Source organism: Bos javanicus, chromosome 16 (assembly GCF_032452875.1).
Source record: "Bos javanicus breed banteng chromosome 16, ARS-OSU_banteng_1.0, whole genome shotgun sequence".
NCBI lineage: Eukaryota > Metazoa > Chordata > Mammalia > Artiodactyla > Bovidae > Bos > Bos javanicus.
Genome location: NC_083883.1, coordinates 39804339 through 39821399, shown reverse-complemented (window position 1 = coordinate 39821399; position 17061 = coordinate 39804339). Strand labels below are relative to the sequence as shown.

At 42.9% G+C, this 17061-nt stretch overlaps 2 protein-coding genes across 13 annotated transcripts in view; both read right to left on the bottom strand.

Annotated features, from left to right (window-relative positions):
• Window positions 1-4216: 4216 nt before the first annotated feature.
• Window positions 4217-8333, bottom strand: MYOCOS (myocilin opposite strand). Its single transcript, XM_061382615.1, has 2 exons — window positions 8097-8333; window positions 4217-5128 (listed from the first exon to the last, which is right to left on the bottom strand). The coding sequence occupies exons 1-2, from the start codon at window positions 8189-8191 to the stop codon at window positions 4984-4986; spliced, it is 240 nt and encodes a 79-aa protein (XP_061238599.1). The 5' UTR covers window positions 8192-8333; the 3' UTR covers window positions 4217-4983.
• Window positions 8334-14730: 6397 nt separating this feature from the next.
• Window positions 14731-17061, bottom strand: part of PRRC2C (proline rich coiled-coil 2C) — a 94986-nt gene continuing 92655 nt past the window's right edge. For 9 of the 12 annotated variants that reach the window (XM_061382600.1, XM_061382608.1, XM_061382603.1 and 6 more), the window contains one exon: window positions 14731-16439. In XM_061382600.1, the coding sequence (XP_061238584.1) occupies window positions 16182-16439 (258 nt within the window). In that variant the 3' untranslated portion in view covers window positions 14731-16181. Of the gene's footprint in view, window positions 16440-16895; window positions 16949-17061 lie in introns of all 12 variants that reach the window. The other 3 variants (XM_061382607.1, XM_061382612.1, XM_061382614.1) reach the window with 2 other exon arrangements.

Sequence of the window (17061 nt, the reverse complement as noted above, 5' to 3'; positions counted from 1 at the left end):
TAATGGGATAAGTCCCAGAGCAGTTGCAGAAGACCAATGGGAGGCCAGCAGGGAGCAAAATGGGTGAATTTCTCCTTCCTCCACCTTTTTGTCCTTTTCAGGCCCTAAATGGATTGTACGATGCTCACCCTCCCTGGGAAAGGAGATTTACTTTAGTGAATCCACTAATTCAAATGCTAATCTCATCCAGAAACACCCACTCACAAACATACTCAGAAAGGTTTAATTTGGCCACCCCCTGGTCCAGTCAAGTTACATGAAATTGACCATCATGAAGTCCCAACCTCCCCAGGGCTTACTTTAGGGTTTATCTACTCATTCCTCTGGTGATCTTACCCAGCACCATGGTTTTAAATGCCACCTCTATGATGATAATCCTTTAAATTTATATCCTCAGCCCAGACTGCTCCTGAAATCAAGATTCATGTATTAATAATTTAATAACTAATTATTAATCTTTAATTAACACATGAATCTGGATTTCAGGAGCAGTCTGGGCTGAGGATATGAATTTGAAGAATCTACCTGCAATGCAGGAGACCCAGGCTCAATTCCTGGGTTGGGAAGATCCCCAGGGGAAGGAAGTAGAAACTCACTCCAGTATTCTTGCCTGGAAAATTCCATGGACAGAGGAGCCTAGTGGGCTACAGTGCATGGAATCACAAAAAGCAGGATATGACTGAGAGATTAGCACACACTCAAACCACCATATTTAAAATTGCAACTCACCTGGTGCTTCCCCTGCCACTTCTATTATGACTCTTATTATTTTTAAATTTTTAATTTTTTAATTGGAGAATAATTGCTTTACAATGTTGTGTTGGTTTCTGCCATACAACAATGCGAATCAGCCAGAGGTATACATATATCCAGGAACCTCTCTCCCTCCCCACCCCATCCCACCCCTCCAGGTTGCACAGGGTGCTGGGTCTCACTTCTGTGTTGTACAGCAGCTTCCCACTAGCTAGCTATTTTACACGTGGTAGTGTTTATGTTTCAATGCTACTCTCTAAATTCACCCCACCCTCTTCTTCCTCCACTGTGTCCACAAGTCTGTTTTCTATGTCTGCATGTCTATTCCTACCCTGCAAATAGGTTCATCAGCACTATTTTTTAGATTCATATATATGCTTTAATATGTGATGTTTGCTTTTCTCTTGTTGACTTACTTCACTCTATATAACAGGCTCTGGTTCATCCACCTCACTAGAACAGACTCAATTTTTTTCCTTTTTATGGCTGAGGGACATTCCATTGAGTATATGTACCACAACTTCTCTACCCATTCATCCATCAGTGAACATCGAAGTTGCTTCCAGGTTCTGGTGATTATAAATAGTGCTGCAATCAACACTGGGATACATGCATTTTTTGAATTATGACTGTCTCAGAGTATATGCCCAGTAGTAATTGCCCTTATTATTTTTAAATGTCTAGAGATCTCTTCAAGAAAATCAGAGATACCAAGGAACATTTCATGCAAAGATGGGCTCAATAAAGGACAGAAATGGTATGGACCTAACAGAAGCAGAAGATATTAAGAAGAGATGGCAAGAATACACAGAAGAATTGCACAAAAAAGATCTTCATGACCCAGATAATCACGATGGTGTGATCACTGACCTACAGCCAGACATCCTGGAATGTGAAGTCAAGTGGGCCTTAGAAAGCATCACTAAGAACAAAGCTAGTGGAGGTGATAGAATTCCAGTTGAGCTATTCCAAATCCTGAAAGATGATGCTGTGAAAGTGCTGCACTCAATATGCCAGCAAATTTGGAAAACTCAGCAGTGGCCACAGGACTGGAAAAGGTCAGTTTTCATTCTAATCCCAAAGAAAGGCAATGCCAAAGAATGCTCAAACTACCGCACAATTGCACTCATCTCACATGCTAGTAGAGTAATACTCAAAATTCTCCAAGCCAGGCTTCAGCAATATGTGAACCGTGAACTTCCTGATGTTCAAGCTGGTTTTAGAAAAGGCAGAGGAACCAGAGATCAAATTGCCAACATCCACTGGATCATCGAAAAAGCAAGAGAGTTCCAGAAAAGCATCTATTTCTGCTTAATTGACTATGCCAAAGCCTTTGTGTGGATCACAATAAACTGTGGACAATTCTGAAAGAGATGGGAATACCAGACCACCTGATCTGCCTCTTGAGAAATTTGTATCCAGGTCAGGAAGCAACAGTTAGAACTGGACATGGAACAACAGACTGGTTCCAAATAGGAAAAGGAGTACGTCAAGGCTGTATATTGTCACCCTGTTTATTTAACTTATATGCAGAGTACATCATGAGAAACACTGGGCTGGAAGAAACACAAGCTGGAATCAAGATTGCCGGGAGAAATATCAATAACCTCAGATATGCAGATGACACCACCCTTATGGCAGAAAGTGAAGAGGAACTAAAAAGCCTCTTGATGAAAGTGAAAGTGGAGAGTGAAAAAGTTGGCTTAAAGCTCAACATTCAGAAAACGAAGATCATGGCATCCGGTCCCATCACTTCATGGGAAATAGATGGGGAAACAGTGGAAACAATGTCAGACTTTATTTTTCTGGGCTCCAAAATCACTGCAGATGGTGACTGCAGCCATGAAATTAAAAGACGCTTACTCCTTGGAAGGAAAGTTATGGCCAACATAGATAGCATATTGAAAAGCAGAGACATTACTTTGCCAACAAAGGTTCATCTAGTCAAGGCTATGGTTTTTTCAGTGGTCATGTATGGATGTGAGAGTTGGACTGTGAAGAAGGCTGAGCACCGAAGAATTGATGCTTTTGAACTGTGGTGTTGGAGAAGACTCTTGAGAGTCCCTTGGACTGCAAGGAGATCCAACCAGTCCATTCTGAAGGAGATCAGCCCTGGTATTTCTTTGGAAGGAATGATGCTAAAGCTGAAACTCCAGTACTTTGGCTACCTTATGCGAAGAGTTGACTCATTGGAAAAGACTCTGATGCTGGGAGGGATTGGGGGCAAGAGGAGAAGGGGACGACAGGGATGAGATGGCTGGATGGCATCACTGACCCAATGGATGTGAATTTGAGTGAACTCTGGGAGTTGGTAATGGACAGGGAGGCCTGGAGTGCTGCAATTCATGGGGTTGCAAAGAGTCAGACACGACTGAGCGCCTGAACTGAACTGAGAGCAGGGCTCAGCTCAGATAGTAGGTGCTTGATATTTTTTGAACAAAGAAACAAACAGAAAAAAATATCCTGGAACTTGCTCAGAATAAACTGGAAATAAAGCTGCCACAAAGGGTGCCCCTTCCCAACATTTCCCCTCCTTGATTCTACTCTTAACTGGTTGTATGACCTTAGGCAAGTCACTTAATCCTTGTTCCAGAGCCAACAGAACTTTCTGTAATGGTAGTCATGCTATCTTAACATGCAATATGGTAGCCACCAGTCACATGAAGCTATTGAATGCCTAAAATATGACTAGTCCAAGGAACGGAATTTTATATTTTATGTAATTTTGATGAATTTAAGTAGCCACGTGTGGCTAGAGGCTACCCTATTGGAGTGTCTAAGTGTGTTCTCTCATCTGACTGAGGATGAGGTGATGTGTGTTGAGTCCCCCAGCTGGCAAGGACGGGTGCTCCAGGCATGCTCCCCCCACCCCACGCTGCTGCAGCAGACACAAGGGGAGGAAGCTGACTTCCACATCAATAGCAGAGCCCTCTGACTAGGTGGGGAGGGGGACATAGGCACACTTACAAGGGTGGACTTGGAGAGAGAACACCCACAGGGGCTCTATAAAGAAGTGAATGCAATAAAAGATGACCTCGTTGGGGCCCAGGGCAGTTTTCCCCAAAATGTGCCTCAATAGCATATGGATTATCTTGAATTAAAGTTACTTAAGGGGCCAGAGCAAGAGGAATACTCTGACCCTCCTTTCTGTCTGACCCTAAAAGCAGGAAATAAACCTCTCCTGTAAAAGGACATCCTTATTGTCAGAGAGAGAATTCAAGCTGAGAAGCCTATATAAACAAATCTTGGTGTTTTTTTAAATTTACTACTCGGAACCCAAACTCTGTTTAGATTCTTTAATTGAGCACCCAAAACCTAAATTTATTTGTCCTATCCACTCCTCACAAATGTATTGTTTCTTGGTCTAAAAAGTATAAAAACTTCCTGCTTTGGTCCCATTTCCATGACAACTTCACACGCATGAATCAAAATTTGTTTTTCTTTTCCTGTTCATCTGTCTGGCATTAATTTTATTATTAATCCAGTCACCAAAACTCAAGAGGGATAGAGGAGGAAAATAGCACCTGAGGACATTTCTCAGATGTGGACTTGGATGATCACCTCTTTGATGCTTTCAGATTCTTCACAAGAGCCCTTGGGAGTCCTTAGAGGTGCTTTAGGGTGTCTTGAGCATGGGATCTGAGCAGTATTCTTCTCCTCCCTAACTAGGTCACTTTGCACTTGGCTGCTTTTCCAGTTAAGTATCTTCTGTTAGAGTTTGAAGTTCACTTAAACCTCTGAGAAGCAAAATTTGAAAATGTTGTCCATAAATGTGAAATACAGCCCAGTCCCAGCCCAGAAGACAGGACGCAGCTACAAAAGAACATAAAACTACTGTGCCCCAGGCTGAGCTTTGAAAACCCAAACCCCTCAGAGTTCTCTGGAACTCAGATCTTTAAATTCACAGAGGCCTGGACTTTTCACTCATCCAGATTTATTAACAAACATTGGAGGCCTGGTCACTTTTTTTTATTTAATTCAAATACAACTGACTACCATAACTGTTCTCTAGCACAACAAAAATTGACTACTGAATATGAACATCATTTGGCTTGAGACCAAAGATTAAGTGCACGAGGAAGGGTAAACAGTGTTCAATGGTGGTTGAAGAAAACTGGGAAAGAAAGAATAAAGATTTGCCAAGACATTCTTCAAAACCAACCCCAATGACTTCGCAGAAACAGTTTTCTGGAGTTTTCTGTCAAAGTCCAGTTCAAAATGACGGATGTTTTAGGTGCTTAGGAAGTCTTCAGCTGGAGAGGGAGGTGGGGCTGGGGGTACTTTGGGGCTAGCTGCACTCGGGAGGGCTTGTCTGGATTCCACATCTGAGGGTATTTCCCCAGCGTCATCACTTTGCTTGGTAAATCTTTCTTCTCTGGGAGGAAAGGCACACTGAATGTCATTTAAATAAAACCGGGATTTTTAAAAAGGAGGAAAAAAGAACACCCAGGTCCCAGCCCCTAAAGAGAACACTCAGCATTTTAGATGACATCCTGCCTTACCTAAAATGACATACTCTCTATTTACACTTTGCATGTCATTTCTTCTCAAAGAGAATTGAACCATCTCCTCTGGTCCCACGGAACCAACGTAGCTGGGGTTCACCTCTACCAGCCAGCTCTCTGTAGTTTCTCTAGGGTAGGCTCTCTCTCTCAAGATTTTATTTGCATCTGGCCACCTGAGTTTGGTCCCTGGGTTGGGAAGATCCCCTGGAGGAGGACATGGCAACCCACTCCAGTATTCTTGCCTGGAGAATTCCATGGACAGAGGAGCCTGGCGGGCTACAGTCCACGAGATCTCAAAGAGTCGGACACGACTGAATGACTTCCACTTTCATTCTCTGGCCAGTTCAGCCTAGGCTCACTTCAGCTCTCCTTTATGCCCAGGCCTCACTCCACCCTGTATACACCCCTTCCCTGCCCCACACCCAGTCTGCTGGGTTCTCCTCCCCTTCTGCTAGAATGCACCATGCATCTCCGTTCTACTCAGGGCTTGGCAAACCCTGCCTTCAAGGGAATAGCCAGTCAAGTGATTCAAGATTCAGATTTAACAGTTCTGTACCTGCTATGGATTAGGACTTGGAAATTAACTAGAAACTAACTACATTTAGATTCTCAGTGGCAGCTCACTCCTACTAGTTTTTTTTTGCTGAGGAAGCTGAGACAGGTGATTCACTCAGGTCATGTGGCCAGTATAAGACAGAACTGGAATCCAAACTCAGATCTCTCTTGACCACAAGCTCAGTGCTGCATCTCCCAGTCAGAGCTGATCCCTAATGTTGCTGAGGGGGTGTGGGGTAATGGGGGAGGGGGTAACAGGGAAGGAAGCCAGGAGAGGCCCCAGAACTGTGAAACCTCTTTATTCTTGAGTGGATATTAACGTACAGTGACCACAACCCCCTGGAGACAATGCCCACTCTCACAGTCTAATCAGTCAGGTCAAATTTGCCATGTAACCCCATCAGTAAAATGTAACACCTCCATGATAGGGGGTATTGCTCAGTAGTGTCTGACTCTTCGTGACCCCATGGACCATAGCCCACCAGGCTCCTCTGTCCATGGGATTTCCCAGGCAAGAATACTAGAGTGGGTTGCCATTTCCTTCTTCAGGGGATCTTCCCAACCCAGAGATTGAACCTGCATCTCCTGCTTGGCAGGTGGATTCCTTACCACTGTACCATCTGAGAAGCCCTCAACACTTCCATATCTATGATAACTAAGAAATTGTACATGATTTTTAAAATCAATTCACTAAAATCTTACATTCCAATAAACACTGAAGTCAAGAAACACTGTGAACAAACTGGATGGAGATCCCTATTTCAAATTTTTTACTTTTGGCCAATTTTTTCAGGTTTTATAAAATCACCATTTTAAAGCTCATACTATATCCAAAGAACTCAAAAGTGTCAGCCCTGCTGATTGTTGTTTACCCATATTTGAATTATTAGAATTATTTCAACCCAGATTTCTTGGCAGAAATTTATGTTAGGCCACTTGTCTCTACTGAGGGTTACATTCATTGAGACTAGATGCTATAACTTTAAAATCACAGAAACACCCAAATTGCAACATGCTAGCATGTGCTGCAAGTGAGTGAAGCAGGCCAATAGTGCTGGACTTCCTCCAGCTTTTTATCTCCCATCCTTCCATCGGAATCTACACATGACCTCCTAACACACAGCGAAGGTACAGCATCAAGTCAAGTCAAACATTAACTTCAAAAGAGCTCAGTTTTCATAGAAATTGGAGTCCTAAAGTTTTTGTTATGAACCTTTATATATGAGATGTCTTGGGCATCCTACTGGATCTGGGGATTTCAGACCAGAGAGGAGACAGAACAGCCTACTGTGGATATTGTAGGCTTGCCAGATTTAGCAAAGTAAAACGTAGGTTGTCCAAGTAAATTTCAAATAAACAACTAACATTTTTTACTGTATTTATGTGTGTGCTCAGTTGTGTCCAACTCTTTGTGACCCCATGGACTGTAGCCCACCAGGCTTCTCCGTCCGCGAGATTTCCCAGGCAAGAATACTGGAGTGGGTTGCCATTTCCTCCTCCAGGGGATCTTTCTAACCCAGGAATCAAACCCGTGTCTCCTCCATTGGCAGGAGGATTCTTTACCACTGAGTCACCTGGGAGTTCTCTTTTACTGTAAATATATCACAAATCACACAGATTAAGTTAGACCCAAAAAACTCCTTCTGTTGTTCACCTAAAATTCAAATTTAACTAGGCATCCTGTATTTTATCCACTGACCATACCATCCAGGGAAGGTTGTCAGATGGTGGACTTTTTGAGAACTCCAACATGCAGCTCAGGCAGCTAGCTACTTCAAGGCAGGCAAACTCTCTTCTGTGGGCCAGACAACCTGCTGAGGTCTCTCCTATCTAAGGGCGTGCTAGCCCAGTCCTGAGCATCAGGCATAGAGTGGTGAAGGAGACAAATAGTTCTTGCCTTACAGGGAGCTGACCATCTACTTGGGAGAGAGAAAGAGCTTCTTGGCATCCATGCTGTCCCCAAATCTTGCAGCAACATACATTTTTATATTGTGAGGGCACATCAAAACTTCAAAGTTGTTGTCAAAGTGATCCTCACCCCTCAGTCAAGAGCCACTGATCTGAAGTCAATCCCAGTACCCTTATCATTGTCTACTGAAGGACCACGTGACACAGGTCTGCTTCCCACTGTGGGTGACAACGTGTTTTCTCATCCATAAATTCTGCCCTGCTGCAATAGATGGATGCCTTTACATAAACCTGAATCTAGAAGCAGTCCTTGGCCTTTGGCGTGCATCAGCATGTGTGCCCCATCCCAGCCCCCACCACAGATCCCAGGAGTACCTCCTGGTCATGGTGATCCTGCGCCTCATCACCTCGGAGGCCAGGTCTCTGTAGGGGAGGTTAATGCTGTAGCCCGTGGAGCCTTTCCCAGCCATGGCTTTGCACTCAGAGGGTTGAGATTCACTGACACCTGTGAATCTAAAACAAAAGCACCAGCAAACCTGCTTCAGGGATCAAAACAGCTGTGTCTGGGTCCAGCATGGCAGGGTTTGCAGAGGACTCTCCCTGCCTGTTTTCTCAGTGGGTTCCTCCACAGCCCACCCCTCTCCCACTCCCTGCCCCACCCCTGTCCTGAGGCAGACATCTTCTCATTTCAATGCCTGCCCTGGGGAAGAGCCAGGCCTCCCCACAATTAGATACAGCCGGTATTATTACCCCAACCTGGTGATATGGAAACCGAGGGCAGCTATGGCTCCCCCAAGGGAACAGCTGAGGAAACAGAGGCCCAGAGAGGTAAACTGTCTTTCCCGGGGTTGCACAGCTGGGCCTTGTCCTGGCTGCTTCCCCTGTAGCGAGCACCACTCCCTCACAGCCCTTCCTTCACAGGGCTGTTTGGCATCACTGAGGCACACAGAGCCCTCTTCCTGGAACACTTCTAAGAACAGGAAGAGGGGGCTTCTCTGGGACTCAGTGGCAAAGAATCCGCCTGCCAATGCAGGAGACACGGGTTTGATCCCTGATCCGGGAACATCCCACATACCACGGAGCAACTAAGTTTATGCACCACAACTACTGAAGCTGTCGAACCCTAGAGGCGGTGCTCCGCAACGAGAGAAGCCACTGCAACGAGCAGCCCACTCAGCGACGAGGGCCCAGCACAGCCGGAAAAACAAGGGACACGGGGTTGACAAGGCTACTTGTTCAAAGGCACTGGAGGCTTGATACTGAGAAGAGAAGCAGCAGCAGTGGGAGCTCTTAACAGTCAGACATTGTGGGATATCCTTTTACAGTATCTTATTTGATAACCACAGTAACTGCAATGTAAGTTATTATGATCCCTACTGAAGCGCTTGATGAGGAAACAGCAACAGAGCAGTTAGGCAGCTTCCCCCAGGGCACAGAGCTACAGTCCGAACCTAAGGTCAGTCTGGCTTCAAAGACGCCACTGCAGAGCCCGGCGACTCTCCAGTTCTGCCTCGGTGCCAAGTCATTTCCAAAGGAATAAGAAGTGAATCTCCATTCCTGGACACCCGGTCACACTCTTGAGGTGACATGGCTGTTCTCAGAAGAGGAGTTGCAAGGGCCTGAACTCACCAGCCTGACGTTCCGTCTGCAAAAGTCTGTTCTCAGGAGGAAGCCCAAGAGACTCACCTTTGATGTCAGATCAACTTAGGATATGACCCCTTCCACACCTCAGCTCATGGTCTTTAAAGAAACACCCTTATTCTGCACAGACTGTTCATACATCAGTTACTCCACAGCCTCCATGAAGGAAAAGGCCCAAACCAGCTCACTGCTGCCAACTGCCTCCTGGGCCTTTTTATCCTCTTGTAGTCAATCTTTCTCAGCTTGTGTTGGTAGATTGATTCGTGCCCTTCGAAGGTAACAGCTGACACAGGTGTTCCCTGTGACCTTGATGAGAAATCCCCAAGATGTTGCAGGGAGGAGACGGGTCTTGAATGCAGAACAGGGGAAGGGACTTCAGCCACATGTGCAATGAGGAAGCACAGAGGCCAGAAAGCAAGACATCTCAACCTGTTACCTATTGACATTCTAAAAACTAATTCATGTCCTCCCCTCCTCCCAGCAGCATGATGACTGATTTCCCCTCCTTCCTGATGACTCAGCACTTCTGCTGAGGAGGCAGGTGCTTTGGCTTTCAAATAAAAGTGGTTGATTGATTTCAGGACTCTCAGTTTTGAGCCAAATGATACTGAGCAAGTAATTTTAGCTTTTATGAGGCTAGGTTTTTCTACCTGTAAGAGGAGTAATATTCATAGCATCACTATTCATAATAACCAAGACATGGAAGCAACCTAAAGGCCCACCGACAGGGGAAGGATAAAGACGGATGCGTGTGTGCACGTGTGCACACACACACACACACACACACACACACACACACACACACACACACACAATGGAATACTACTTAGCCACAGAGAAGAATGAAATAATGCCATCTGCAACAACACGGATGGACAGAGATGGCCACACTAAGTCAGTCAGACAAAGATAAATACCATATAACACTCTAATCTCAGATATGATACAAATGAACTGTCTATGAAACAGACTCACAGACACAGAGAACAGACTGTGGTTGCCAAGGGGGAGGAGGATGGGGAAAGAGGGGTCTGGAGTTTGGGGTTAGCAGATACAAACCATTGTATAATATAAAGAATGGATAAACAATGAAGTCCTATTGTATAGCATATGAAACTATATTCAATATCCTCTGATAAAACATAATGGAAAATAATACATATGTGTATAACTGAATCACTTTGCTGTATTGCAGAAATTAACACTATAAATCAAGTATATTGCAGTTACAATAAAGAAGCAATACTCTCTCCCAGGGCAGTTGTGAGGATCAAGAAAGTATTTGCAAAAATCCCTAATTTAGCCCTGTTTTGGTCTTAACTATTTAAATGCATGTCTATATAAACATATCCGTATATATGTGTATGTGTGTGTGTATATATATATAAAACCCAGGATGAATATGAATATATATGTATACTGCCCCTCATGTACTACCACGAATGTAAGCTTTTCCTCACAAATTCCATGACTACAGTTTCCCACTCACAAAACAGAACACGAGAATATGTATTCTCTGTAACATAATAGAAAAATGTACAACTATCAATATTATTACTAACTTTACAACAAGGGCACTGAAACTTCTCTTAGGCTCCCTTAGTCGTGTGGAACATAGACCAAGGGTATCTCCCAGCTTTGCAAATAGCTGAGAAGAGAAAAACAAAGAAGGGGAAGGCCGAGTTCCAAAGAATAGCACAGAGAGATAAGAAAGCCTCCTTAGGTGAACAATGCAGAGAAACAGAGGAAAACAACAGAATGGGAAAGACTACAGAGCTCTTCAAGAAAATTACAGATACCAAGGGAACATTTCTTGCAAAGACGGGCACAATAAATCACAGAAATGGCAAGGATCTAACAGAAGAGAGTAAGAAGAGATGTAAAGAATATACAGAACTGTACAAAAAAGGTCTTAATGACCTGGATAACCATGATGGTGTGATCACTTACCTAGAGTGTGTGGAGTGTGAAGTCCACACACACACACTTCCTGGAGTGTGAAGTCAAGCAGGCCTTAAGAAACATTACTACGACCAAAGCTAGTAGAGGTGATGAAATTCCAGCTGAGCTATTTCAAGTTCTAAAAGATGATGTTAAAGTTCTTCACTCAATATGCCAGCAAATTTGGAAAACTCAGCAATGGCCACAAGACTGAGGTTGGTTTTCATTCCAATTCCAAAGAAAGGCAATGCCAAAGGATGTTCAAACTACCTCACAATTGTACTCATCTCACACGCTAGCAAAGTAATGCTCAAAATTCTCCAAGCCAGGCTTCAACAGTATGTGAACCGAGAACTTCCAGATGTTCAAGCCGGATTTAGAAAAGGCAGAGAAACTAGAGATCAAATTGCCAACATCTGTTGGATCATACAAAAAGAAAATTCCAGAAAAACATCTACTTCTGCTTCATTGACTACCCTAAAGCCTTTGTGTGGATCACAACAAACTGGAAAGTTCCTAAAGAGATGGGAATATCAGATCACCTTACTTACCTCCTGAGAAACTTGTATGCAGGTCAAGAAGCAACAGTTAGAACCAAACATGGAACAGACTGGTTCAAAAGTGGGAAAGGAGTACGTCAAGGCTGTATATTGTCACCCTGCTTATTTAACTTAAATGCAGAGAACATCATGCAAAATGTCTGGCTGGCTGAAGCACAAACTGGAATCAAGACTGCTGGGACAAGTATCAACAACCTCAGATATGCAGATCAGTTCAGTCACTCAGTCATGGCTCTCTTTGCGACCCCATGGACTGCAGCATACCAGTCTTCCCTGTCCATCACCAACTCCTGGAACTTGCTCAAACTCATGTCCATCCAGTCGGTGATGCCATCCAACCATCTCATCCTCTATCGTCCCCTTCCCCTACTGCCTTTAATCTTTCCCAGCATTAGGGTCTTTTCCAATGAATCAGTTCTTCACGTCAGGTGGCCAAAATATTGCAGATTCTATCCTAATGGCAGAAAGTGAAGAGGAATTAAAGACCCTCTTGATGAAGGTAAAAGAGGCGAGTGAAAAAGCTGGTTTAAAACTCAACATTCAAAAAACAAAAATCATAGCATCTGGTCCCATCACTTCATGGCAAATAAATGGGGGAAAAATGGCAACAGTGGCAGACTTTATTTTCCTGGGCTTACAAAATCACTGCAGACGGTGACTGCAGCCATGAAATTAAAAGAGGCTTGTTTCTTGGAAGAAAAGCTATGATAAACCTAGATAGTGTATTATAAAGCAGAGACATCACTTTGCCGACAAAGATCCTATAATCAAAGCTATGGTTTTCCCAGTAGTCTTGTATGGATTTAAGAGTTGGACCATAAAGGAGGCTGAGCACCAAATTGATGCTTTCAAATTGTGGTGCTTGAGAGTCCCTTGGACAGCAAGGACATCAAACTAGTCAATACTAAAGGAGATCAGTCCTGAATATTCATTGAAAGCATTGATGATGACACTCCAATACGTTCACCACCTGATGGGAAGAGCTGACTCATTGGGAAAGATCCTGAGTTGACAAAGATTGAAGGCAGAAGTGGGTGACAAGAGGATGAGATGGTTGGATGGCATCACCAACTCAATGAATAGGAGTTTGAGCAACTCCAAGGATAGTGAAGGACAGTGAAGTCTGGCGTGCTGCGGTGCATATGGTCACAGAGTTGGACATGACTTACTGACTGAACAACACTACCAAGTTATAAAAAGATCGTGACTTCTGCCTTGGTGCTTTTTTTGGATGTTCCTGGAATACATATGAGTACCCATGTGCCTTTCCCTGCGGTTAAGAAAGTGACTGCTTTGTGTGGGAGGCCTACTTGGCCATTCTATTCTCCTTAATTATACCTAATGTACCTTTGGCAGGAAGGTTTAAAAAAAAAAAGCAGCACCTGAACCACGTCATTCTGGGCTGCTGAGGAAGGAAAGTTGGTAATATCTATGAGTAGTTGTTTTCCCCCCGAGACTTGAAATTGAACACCCCCTATTGGCAAGGGCTTCCCAGGTGGTTTAAGTGGTATCAAGAACCCACCAGCCAATGCAGGAGATGTGGAAAGTGGTTTTGATTCTTGCGTTGGGAAGATCCCTTGTAGTAGGAAATGGCAACTCACTCCAGTATTCTTGCCTGGAGAATCCCCTGGACAGGGGATCCTAGTAGGCTACAGTTCCCATGAGGCCACAAATAGTTGGACACAACTGAGCACATCTCTTGGTAAAAAAAGAGAAAGAATACATTGATCCATCCTCTTTCTGTCCCTCTACATCATCCTTGAACCTAGGACTTTCTCATCTGGAATCTCAAGCCTGATTAATGAAACTTCCTTCCTTTAATTCTCCACTGAATACTAATGCATTTATTTGGGAGCTCCCTTTTCATTTCAGGTGAATAAATTGTTGACTTTGCTTTTTTTGCTCAGAAACCAGCTAAGACCAAAATTTACATATAAATCTACTTATTAGCTAGCGTGTCAATAAATCAATTAGTATTACCCAAACAATTTTAGGTTTTAATCATACAATCAAGTTAAGCAGTAGGATCAGGGGGAAGACAGAGTGACTGGAAAATGGTCCCAGGAAATAGAGGTCAGGTATCAGTGACGGCAACCTGCAAGACTTCAAGCCACCACTAGACTACACTCAGGTAAGAACCGTCTTCTACATTCCCAGCACATGACAAATATATGTACTTGATCAACTGACTAAATTATATCAAAGCCTCATCTCTTGCTTAAACTCTAGTTCATGTAAAATATCCTTCTCCTTTGATATTTCTCTGTCCAGGGAAATGTGTGTGTTTTTGACAATAATTCTTTGGAGTAATTCTATGTTGGAATATGGAGTAAATTAGTGAGTCTTGCCCAAGCTTTACTAAGATTTATTTTGGGTCCCTCCATTTCCAGCCAGAAGAATGGTGATTCTATTGTCTACATTCAGCAGTTTACAACACCAAGAAAGACGACTCTCCTCTTCCTTGACAGACTGTTTTCAAATGAACATGGCTACCTCGAGAACAGGGGCCATACATACTATCCTCAAAAGACAGTCTTTACTTTGACTGAATAAGCTTTATAGTTCTTCAAAGTCAGAAATCAAGTTTTGGGGTGGCATTTTTTCCCCCTAGAGCATAATGTACTCTTACTTCAGATTTTAGGAATGGATAGGAAGCTCCAAGACTCATTATTTAGAGAATACTTTATTAGTTTCTGTAATCAAACCCATGTAGATAAGACCTTACATATTTAATACAGTGTGTTACCCCTGTACAAATGGAAAAAATTATGTTTAACGTTTCTAGACCAATATGGCTGTTAATTTCTGTACAATGCCAACCCAACACGGTACAACTGGGATACTTTTTCCAAAGTTGACAGCACAGCTAAAGTTTCCAAAAATTCAAATTATATATATATATGTATATATATATATAGATTTATTTATTTATATAAAAAGACCAATAGCAGTATGTTATGCATCAATAGCAGCAACAGCTTTTCCAAGTTCTGCAGTCATCTGAACAAAATTATAGAGACATCCAGCACACTCCATTAAAAAAAAAAAAAAGTAAAAAAACAAAACCTCAGAAAACAGCTAAGTTCTGTTACTGTTGTGGTACCTGGCACCATTTTTTAATTACGTTTCTCAATCATCATCTGGAAAGAAAACATTCTAGAATAACGTCATTAAAAACAGATCTGATAAAGCACAGTCACTACTACATATCATAAAGCAGGTACAAGATATTTTACATTCACAGAGGTATGATACAGTACTGTCCTACATCTATAATACTAAAGGATATAATTAAAAAGGCATTATTTGAGACTTGATTCTACTTTCCAGCAGAGGGCCCAAAGGATGGTTATGACACAGCTCTGGTACAGAAATGCACCTTCTTAGATAGGATTTCCTTTCTTCATTGGCATAGTTCTAGGTACTCACTGCTCTTCATGAACATCAGCTAAAAACCGTTTAAAAAAATAAACAAAAACCAACCATTGGATTCATACAAAGATGACTGAGGAGAGGCAAGCAGGACTCAACCTAAGTAGTATTTGACCAACTCCGTCATGTCTGAATGGTTAAGAGCTTCACGGAAGAAAGGAGATGCCAAGTAGCACTTCAAAGCTTTGGGCCACAACCAAAACACAGCATCATTTCAAACAGTAGCCAAACACTGCCCACTTGGGTATGTTCAAGGATGTTGACGTCAGTATTTCATCATCTGCTCACTCATCCAGGAAGAAGGGGAGATCAGTTACTGTACTTTGATTGTGTTCAACTCAATCACCATGTTACAAAAATAGCAAGCTGCCATAATAAAAAATAAGGCTCCTCTATCCAGCACCAGTTATCTTCTGTTCTTCACCACCAAGCCCATAAATGCTCTAACCATATTCCAAGAACATGAGGGAGCACAGAAACCACATCTGATGTCTTAGCTGGGACCATCACTTTGTTCAGGCTGAGCTATTCCTCTGTGGTGTTATTTCCCTCATATTTCTGGTGTTTCATCTAACCATAAGGATTTTAGTTCTACATTATATGCACTCAGGAATGTGTGCACGTATTCACATACAAATTCTGACTGAAGATGCATGGCCGTCAACAGAGTGCATGTTATACAGTAGGTGCAAGCTGGCAAAGCCTCATTTACGGGTGCAGCAGCTGCGTGTCAGTGTAAATTGCTCCTATGTCCCTTGTGCACCTCCAGGCTCTGGACGGGATACTGTCAGAGACCACTTTGCCCCTTTGGCTGATGACATTGTCTAACTTCATTCTCCCTCTTTCCCCTCTCCCTTCCCCTTCCCCCTGCAATAACCCACAGCCTTTAAGATTTTGTTTCTTCGGTTTTGATCGCCTGAGGTTTGATTGGTCCAGTTCTAATAGGTTTGGTGGCTATGGTGGGTGCAGGGGGTGGCTTTTCTTCTACTTTTTCCTGACAGACACCAGGAGGGTCGGTCAGGGTTTCAGGAGGTTTACTTGAGTCACTGTCCACTTTCTGGGCTTTGCCTCCTATCTGTTTGTTCTGTTGCTGTTCAGAGAAGAACCGTTGCGTGGACTGAAGAACCTCTGCTCTCTGCTTTGCCTTAAAAAATGAGAAACAACAACTGAAAATGCTGCAGTATAACCAAAGCCTGTCAATCAATCTCAGTTCAAATCTTTTTACCAATCACAAATCAGTTTTCCCCACGTTGGTTTGGCCCCAAAGTACCTCATTGATCTGTCAGCTTTTAATGGATAGATTTCTTCCTATTTTTGAGAACATTCCATGTGATTCAAAACAAAAACAAAACAAAACAAAAACTGAAAAGAATAGGACCACCTCCCACCATCTTTCCAAAGTTTGCCCTTGTAAAAAAACAATAAAATATAAATTGCTGTTGGTTTGTATCTTTTCTGTAAAAAACTTATTGATATCAAATTTTATTTAGGGAGCCTGCTTGCAAATTTGAAAACATACATATGTAATACTTAAAACTTCTATTTATCAATATGTGGTCTACAATAAAATGAAAAGGAAGCACTTATATTGTGGCATTACCAACACCTAGGACCAAATGTCTTGTGGCTGAGTCCTCTTCCCACAGCTCTCTTCTGCAGGGGAAGAGCATCAGAAATTAGTAACTACAACTTCACTTGATCACTAAGTTCTGATAGCTCCTACCACATTCTGAGCTGGTAAAATAATTTCCTAGTTTTATTGACGC

Bases quoted from the DNA above. Each gene is read 5' to 3' on its own strand.
- MYOCOS (XM_061382615.1), bottom strand. From the start codon at position 8,191: ATGGCTGGGAAAGGCTCCACGGGCTACAGCATTAACCTCCCCTACAGA. The intron at 5,129-8,096 runs GTACTCCTGGGA...CTTTCCTCCCAG, and splicing joins AGGATCACCATGACCAGGAG to AGAAGAAAGATTTACCAAGC.